Source organism: Lactuca serriola, chromosome 4, assembly GCF_051521515.1.
Source record: "Lactuca serriola cultivar US96UC23 chromosome 4, Lser_US96UC23_V15, whole genome shotgun sequence".
Lineage (NCBI taxonomy): Eukaryota > Viridiplantae > Streptophyta > Magnoliopsida > Asterales > Asteraceae > Lactuca > Lactuca serriola.
Window position 1 is genome coordinate 275,580,313 of NC_136411.1, and position 9,035 is coordinate 275,589,347.

Consider the following 9,035-nt stretch of genomic DNA (forward strand, 5'->3'; position numbering starts at 1 on the left):
TATATATATATATATATATATATATCAAATTAAAATAGATTTATAGAAAAGAAAATGACAAAAACAAAATATGCACAATGCAATTTCATAAATTATGGATATATACAACACCGTTCATATTTATGCAGTCGTATTTTCTTATTTCTTTTATTAATTTATGCTGCAAACTAAACTGATTTAAAGCAATATTGTTACTATTTATAATCATTGTTTTTATTAATTTATGTAATAAAATTATTTTCATGCTGTCTTATATTGATAATTTCTATAATGAATATCAAATCTTATTTATTATGTAAATTAAGAAAAATTAACATGATTGAACTTTTTTTTAGAACGGCGGAAGAAAATAAAAATAATAGTTGGAAAACAATTCCTACAAAAAGTTAATCTGTTTTATAATAAATAAATAAGAATATTGATTAAAAGACAAAAGAACATATAATATTTGACAAAAATTCCCACATTTATGCGTATATAATATTTCCAAATATTGTATATCAATACAAGACTACCCACTGAAATATGACCTCTGTTTCACTCTTCTCCAAAATCTTTTCCATTCTCCACATTCGATCCCATCTCCTCTGCGGCTCTGCCAGCCAGGTTGCTTCCTGCTCATCTCTGCGACTCTGTTCGTCTTCCCATTAATATCATCATTCTTACTGTTTATGTGTCTGCAGAGATCCAAATCGGTTGATTCAATCGTTTGAATAGCTTATCATGGAGCTAATGAAGAGTTCCGATTCACAATACTATAACAACAAAGCGTTTACCCCATCAGAGGTTAGTCTCAACTCTGTCGTGGGATTGTTTTGTTTTAGGGTTTTATATTTTTACAGAGTAGATGATGTAATACATATATACATATAGATGATGGAGGAAGTGAAGCAACTTCTGTCTATGGTTATCCCAATCACGGCGATGAACTGCCTGGTTTATCTTCGAGCAGTTGTGTCCGTGCTGTTCCTAGGGAGGCTGGGCAGCCTGGAGCTAGCCGGCGGTTCTCTGTCGTTAGGTTTCACGAATATCACAGGGTACTCGGTGCTAGTCGGACTAGCATCGGGGCTAGAACCGGTGTGCAGCCAGGCGTACGGCAGCAATGGCAGCGACAAGTGGGATCTATTGTCTGTATCTCTTGTCCGGATGATATTCATACTATTGATGGCGATCATACCGATCAGCCTGCTATGGGTAAACCTGGAACCGATCATGCTGTGGATGGGGCAGGATGCAGCGATCACATCAATGGCTGCGACGTACTGTATATATTCTTTACCAGACCTTTTAACAAACTGTTTGTTACAGCCGTTAAGGGTCTATCTAAGGTCACAGGGGGTGACGAAGCCGATGATGTGGTGCAGTTTGATTGCAGTGGCGTTCCATGTGCCGTTGAACTACGTGTTAGTAGTGGAGATGGGATTGGGTGTGAGCGGGGTGGCAATGGCTTCGGTGGTGACTAACTTGAACATGATGGGGCTGATGGCAGGATACGTGTGGATATATGGGAGATGGAGGTGGACATGGAGATGGACGGATGGGATTGGGATTACGGGGGTGGGTCCATTGCTGAGGCTGGCTGTGCCGAGTTGTATGGGAATATGTTTGGAGTGGTGGTGGTATGAGATCGTGACCGTTCTTGCTGGTTATCTGGCCAATCCGCAACTAACAGTGGCAGCGACTGGGATACTCATCCAGACAACTAGTCTTATGTACACTGTTCCCATGGCTTTGGCTGGCTGTGTATCTGCCCGAGTAATCTCTCTCTCTCTCTCTCTCTCTCTCTCTCTCTCTCTCTCTCTCTCTCTCTCTCTCTCTCTCTCTCTCTCTCTCTCTCTCTCTCTCTCTCTCTCTCTCTCTCTCTCTCTCTCTCTCATACGCAATCTTAAATTTCCTTTTTGAGCAAGTCTTCTGATTTCTACCTAGGTGAGTGTGATACTGAAAATAAAAGTAAAATATAACATATAGTACGGGGGATAGTAACTTAAAAATAATCATGTTTGTTTTAAATTTTCATTAAAAGAAACTAAAAAAATTATTTTAAAAAAAATGTCAAACTAGTTAGGAATGGTGTTATCTCATAGTATAGTTTTTGACTAAAAATATATTTTTTTCGAAATTTCAGACCGGACGTGCTCCCAAAAAATTTTACTTTTCAATTTTTACTTTTAATATAAATTTGAAATCCAATGAACAATAGTGATTTCGAAAGATACTTTAATTTTTTTATAAAAGTGTACCAAAAAAAATAAAAGTAAAAGAAAATGAAAAATATATACAATATATTGGTTTAAAATAGACACTTGATTTAAATTGAAAAAAAAGTTGATATTAAACTTTTTGAAATAGAAATTTTAGATGATATCTCCAGAAAAGTCCTAATATTTTGAGTAAACTTTTAATAAAGTACTATATTTTATTTTTTGAATAAAAAAGTCCTGACTTTTTCAACTTTTGAATATAAAAGCCTAAGAAACCGGCTAATTTATTCATTTTAGCCTTTTTAACCTGTTTAGTAGGTCATGAGACCAAATTGTTAATTTTTTGAAAATAATGATTTTTTTTGCAGATTTCATCAAATTTTCTATATAGTGTATAAATATTTTTTAAATATCTATATCTATTTTACGTATATGTGTATTTTTATGTTTTATATGTATATATTTACATATTTTTTTATGTATTTTAAATGTACAAACGAATTTTTTACTTATTTATATGTATTTTAAACCATTTTACATATCTTTTTATGTTTTATTTTTTTTGTATTATTTATTTATATGTATTTCTATGTATTTTTACATATTTATGTATTTTTTGAAGCTTTTTATATAGATGTTTATGTATTTTAAATGTGTAAACGTATATTTTACGTATTTATATCTATTTTAAGTATTTTACATATTTTTTTTATGTATTACGTACTTATGTATTTTTAAGTGTTTTATGAATTTTAAATGTATATATATATATATATATATATATATATATATATATATATATTGTGTGTTTTTATATGTTTTTTTATGTATTATGTATTTATATGTGTTTTTGCATATTTATGTATTATTTAGTTTTTTTATATAGATGTTTATGTATTTTTATGTATATTAAATCTTTAATTGTATTATTTTTATGTGTTTATATATTTTTTTACAATTAAACATTTAATATACATAAAAATAAATAAACATCTATATAAGAAACTAAAAAAATACGTAAATAAGCATATATATATATATATATATATATATATATATATATATATATATATATAAGAAGCAAATAAAAACACACAAAAATTATGTAAAATACTTAAAATATATATATATATATATATATATATATATATATATATATACACACGTTTATACATTTAAAATACATAAATATACAAAAACATCTATATAAAAAACTTTAATAAAATACTTAAATACGTAATACATAAAAAAAATATGTAAATACATAAAAAAATACGTTTATACACTTAAAATACATAAACATCTATATAAAATCCTTAAAAAAATACATAAATATGTAAAATATATAAAAACATAAAATATATAATACATAAAAAATAACACATAAAAATACATAAAAATATGTAAAATGGTTAAAAATACATATAAATAAGTAAAAATATACATTTATAGATTTAAAATACATAAAAATACATACATATATATATACATATAAAAACATAAAAAATACAAAATACATAAAAATAGATATAGATACGTAAACATTACATAAAATTTTTGACGAAATCTGCAAAAAAGTCCCATTATTTTCGAAAAATTAACAATTTGGTCCCATGACCTGCGAAACAGGTCAGAAATGGCTAAAGTGAATAAATTAGTTTGTTTTTTGGGCTTTCCTATTCAAAAGGTGAAAAGTCGGGATTTTTTATTTAAAAAATAAAATTTAGGACTTTATTAAAAATTGGCCTAAAATATTCTAACTCTTTTGGATATATCCCAAATTTTAGACATAAGAAAAACATGTTTTTTAAAAAATTTATGTGATAATGAGAAATAATACATATTATATATTTTTTATTATTTCAAGTTTTTAAAGAAAATTCAAAAGTAGCCACTTAGGGAATGAAGATTATTTTTTAAAACTATAGAACATAATTATTTTGTTAGACTTGTCGTTTATAAGGTTTTTTTTTTCTTGAACAACAAATCTAAATTATTTATAACCTAACACTTAATTGCATCTATATCTACAATGAAACTTGAACCTTCGACCTCAAAGAAGGAGGACAGCTCCTGATTAGTTTAATTATGATTATAGTCTAGTTTTTATGACGTCATAACCTAAGATTTTAGTATTGGTAGTATTAAAACATCATAACCTAGATTTTATATTTTCTATTAGAGCAATTTTTCGTATTATTGTTTATATTGACGTTAATACCTATTGCGCGTAAATATATTTTAAATTTTTATCAGTTATTTATTAAAAGGGAATATAAAAATTGTTTATGTGGTTTACAAAAATATACCAACAATTTTCTTTCAATTTTTTTCGACTTGCCGCCCTCTAGAGCAAAATATTATCTTTTTTATGGTTTTGGACTTTTGGTCTTTTAAAAAAACCTAAAATATTGATTTGTCTTCTTTTTTTAATACTTTAATATGTTTCAAATTTAAAAAAAAAAATAAAAAATAACTCTCTCTCTCTCTCTCTCGTCGGAACCACCACTATCTTAACGCCATTTGTTGTTCAGAGTCGCAATTTTCATCGAGCCAACTGCCTTTGCTTTTAAACCTTAAACCTATGTTGAGCTGAGCTGGTGAAATACGTGAGTTAGCTTCACATTAAATCCTAACGCTATCAGAACCTAGGATGGTTAGGGTTTTCTAGCTAGGGTTTACCGATTCAGAGGAAGGATTTGAGGGTTAGGATTTTCTGGCGGCGACAACAATGCTAGGTTGGCTAGGGTTTTAAAGATTGGAAGTCACCACTATTGTAATCATCCCTCTATTTCTTTCTCCGACGAAGGTGATGCCTACCAATGGTGAAGGGTTTTAATATGTGGTTTTTTGAAAAAGGTACTAGTGACGACAATGGTTCTTGACAAAGACGCTACGTTTCGACGGATTTTGCTCCGCCGAAAAACATGTAACAAACTCGTGTCAAATCTGGCGACAACGACATTAGGGCTAACGTCGTTTCTTCCCATTTCATTCAATTAACTATATACTTTTTTCTATTTTTTTCAATTTAATTTAACTTGCCTACTAAATCATAACATTTTACATTGTATTAAATACTTCACTTCTTTCACTTGCACTCAAAATGGCATCTTCGTCTCATAAAAAAAGTGACAACCTTGATACCATTATCTTTCTATTTTAACAATCATGGATGCTTTTAGACTAGGGGAGTCCAGATGTTAAAAGGCTCTAGCCAAAGTTGTTAGCATGGATGAACACCGCCCTCTAGCATGCGTTAGGGGGTGCGCCAAGAATAAACAACCCATTGGGTTAGCGATAGAGAGAAGGGAAGGAGCGTTTTGATCGGTTCTTTTTTTTTTTTTTCATTTTTTCTCTATTTTGTTTTTGTATTGTTTTTAATTGTTATTTATTTATTTATTTATTTATTATTATTATTATTATTATTATTATTACGTTAACCGTATAAAGTTTGGACAACATTTTAAAATTTGGATGAAATTTTAAAATTCAGACGGCATTATAAATTCGGACGACATAATAACGTTGTCCGAATTTTATATGGTTATCGAAATTTATAATAAATTTTATAATGTCGTCGGAATTTATATGTTGTCCGAATTTTATATGGTCAAAATTTATAATAATAATAATAATAATAATAATAATAATAATAATAATAATAATAATAATAATAATAGAAAAAACAAAAAGGAAAAAAAAGAAAAAAGAAAAGAAAAACAAAACGAAAAAAAAATGTCAATTTAAAAGTAAAATTAAAAAGTTGATTAGATTGATGTCAAGCGGTAAAGTTGGTTAAAAGAGATACTTATAGCATAATCCTATACTAGTTGTGAGATCCGTATGTTATACGGGTTGGATAAAAAAAATATGAAGTTTTAAACAAAAATTTATTTAAATTTGAAATTTAAAATTTGAATTTAAAAGGAAACATATTAAATACTATATGAGTTGTAATATAATAATTTATCTGTTATTTTCAATTAAGACAATTATTAATTAAGTTGTAAATAAGATGTGTTAATTAAGAAAGATAAAATATAATAAGAAAATGACAAATAGAAAAAACATTTATTTAAAAATACCACAAAATGATAAGCATCGAAACTTATAAAAAATTGAATTTAATTTCTGATATTTCAAAAGAACTATATTTATTAAAAGAAAGTACAAATAGGAAGTAATGATTACTAGAGATTGTGATAGATGGTGGGTTTCAGTTTAGAGCTATAAAAGAAAAAGTGTTTTGTCTTCTTCAGAGTAAATGATATTGAAAAACTTTAGATTTTGCTTTGTAAGGCCTTCTTACTATAGAATTAATAAAATGATACCATTTTGGTATTATTAATAAGGATATATAGTAATTATATCTTTTACTTTGCATAAAGAGAAACATCATTAAACTTATTCTATATATAAACGTTATAAATTAATTTGCTAAAATATATAACAGCACATACATTTTATGAAAGTTTTAAAATATAATTCAATGTTAAATGTAATATTTAAAATTTAAAATTTATATTTTTACAAGTTTTTATAAAACTATTATTATAATCAAGTAATAAATAGCTATATGTTTTAAATATAGATAAATACAACATTACACAATTAATAATGACGGTATGTATTATTTTATTATATTAAAATTAGAGTAAACTACACGAATGGTCCCTATGATTTGGAGTAATTTGCACGTTTGGTCCCTAACTTATTTTTAACTCGGAAAGTCTCTACTTTTTGTTTTTGTTACGCGCTTGGTCCCTTATGTTTGTTTTTGTTACACGATTGGTTCTTGTCTTACCTAAAATGACTATTATTTAAATAGGAAAAAATTATGGGATAGATGATGAGGTTGGGTTTGGGGTGTGTTTATTTAAATATTTTAAAAAATCAAGGCAAAATAGTTTTTTTAGGTAAGACAGGGACCATGCGTGTAACAAAAACAAACAGTAGGGACCTTCCGAGTTAAAAAAATAAGTTAGGGATCAAACGCGTAAATTACGCTAAACCATAGGGACCATTCGTGTAATTTACTCTTATAATTATGTTTTCTATGAAATTTTTTGTATATATTGGACTTGGAATTTAAAAGAAAAAGCACTTTTTGATGTGTATTTGGAATTGTAAGATTTTCTATAGTTGTTATGTTGTGTAATTGGTTTATGCTATTTATTTTGTAATAATAAAAAAATCATTCATAAAAGTTTGGATATAATATATATACAAAAAATATGAAATGTGATATAAGCTTTGATATACTCTATATATAAAAGATTGTTGGGAAACGCTTTATACTACTTAGTACTAATAGTGGGTGGTAGAATATTAATTATTTAATTTGTTTGATACTAATTAGGTGGGCAATGAGCTAGGCGCCGGAAGGCCAAACAAGGCAAAGCTAGCTGCAATGGTGGCACTATCGTGCGCATTTGTAGTTGGTTTGATGAATGTGATTTGGACCATCATCTTTAGAGACAAATGGAGTGCCCTTTTCAGCAATGACCACATGCTCACATCACTTGTTTCATCAGTGATGCCCATCATGGGCCTTTGTGAGCTCGGCAACTGCCCGCAAACCACAGGGTGTGGGATCCTCCGTGGCACTGCTAGGCCTGCGGTTGGTGCCCGGATCAACCTTGGGTCTTTTTACTTTGTGGGCACCCCGGTAGCTGTAGGCTTAGCCTTTTTCTTTGGGGTCGGCTTCACTGGTTTGTGGATTGGGCTCTTATCGGCTCAGTTTGCATGTGCGGTTTCGGTTTTGTATTCGGTTGTTGTTCGTACGGATTGGGAAGGGGAGGCTTTGAGAGCTCACAGACTCACCAATACTACTTCTTTAGAGATGGTCATTAATTGACACTAATGTTTGTGAAAAAGGATTCTTGATGATGGGATAAGCGTATTTGACCATGTTTTGGAAACAATATGATTAATAGGTCAACGTAATGATTTTTCTTTTTTGTTTAGTTAAGGCGATTTGCCATCGGTAGTTTTGTTTTTGTTTGATCGTATATATTTTTGGATAAAGACGATTAAATTTTGAGAAGAAATCAAATAGTACTGACCGATGATCCTTGCCAAAACTCTCTTCCCCGCACGTCTTGTGTGCATATTTGTCTTAACTACATAAAAAAAACAAGTATCTTTTGATGAAAGTATTCTTGGAATAGCGCTTACTTTTTCTTTTTCACTTTGTCTTGACATTTTGATTTCCACATATGTTTAAGCATGTCATTTTCTTTATTTTTTTGTTCTTATATAGATAAACTGAAATTAAAGTTATAAAATATAATTATATAAGTTAAATCAGGTTAAAAACTTGTCAAAAAATAAAATATCATATCTTCTTTAAACTATTTAAATTGAAAATTGTTCTTAATATTTTAGATGAACAAAAGTAATCAGGGACGTGTTAACAACTAAGTCTAGTTAAGCACTTCGCTAACGACATCTGGCATCGTAGGCTAGACCTCTAGAACATAAATTTTTAAAAACAAATATATATATTGGGTTTTACTTTTTACACACCATCCTATTCCAAGTCTACTGCACACCAACCTAATATTGTGTTGACCTATATATTTGACTCTAACTTTCTCTTTATTTCTTAAACACAGCTTTTAACACTAGTGACGCAATGATTAACTACGAGAATAGGAAAACAATAAAATACATTTAATTTAATATTATGTTTATGCCCCTTTATTTATATATTATTTTCTATTTTCCTCCCTTTTACTTTACAAACATATACGACATATTGTCTTTTATTAATTTTATTTTTGAATATATTTATTTTGTGTTATTTTTAATATAAATAATCTATCTCGC

The 9,035-nt window shown here is 28.7% G+C and overlaps 1 protein-coding gene across 1 annotated transcript; it reads left to right on the plus strand.

Annotated features, from left to right (window-relative positions):
* Positions 1-518: 518 nt before the first annotated feature.
* Positions 519-8,287, plus strand: LOC145097046 (MATE efflux family protein). Its single transcript, XM_079034530.1, has 4 exons — positions 519-606; positions 684-786; positions 874-1,755; positions 7,564-8,287. Exons 2-4 carry the CDS (start codon positions 724-726, stop codon positions 8,059-8,061), a joined length of 1,443 nt encoding a protein of 480 aa, XP_078890656.1. The 5' UTR covers positions 519-606; positions 684-723; the 3' UTR covers positions 8,062-8,287.
* Positions 8,288-9,035: the final 748 nt, after the last annotated feature.

Excerpts from the sequence above, each read along its gene's own strand:
- LOC145097046 (XM_079034530.1), top strand. The coding sequence starts at position 724 with ATGGAGCTAATGAAGAGTTCCGATTCACAATACTATAACAACAAAGCG. Across the intron at positions 787-873 it reads AAGCGTTTACCCCATCAGAG|ATGATGGAGGAAGTGAAGCA; the intron begins GTTAGTCTCAAC and ends ATATACATATAG. Across the intron at positions 1,756-7,563 it reads CTGGCTGTGTATCTGCCCGA|GTGGGCAATGAGCTAGGCGC; the intron begins GTAATCTCTCTC and ends GATACTAATTAG.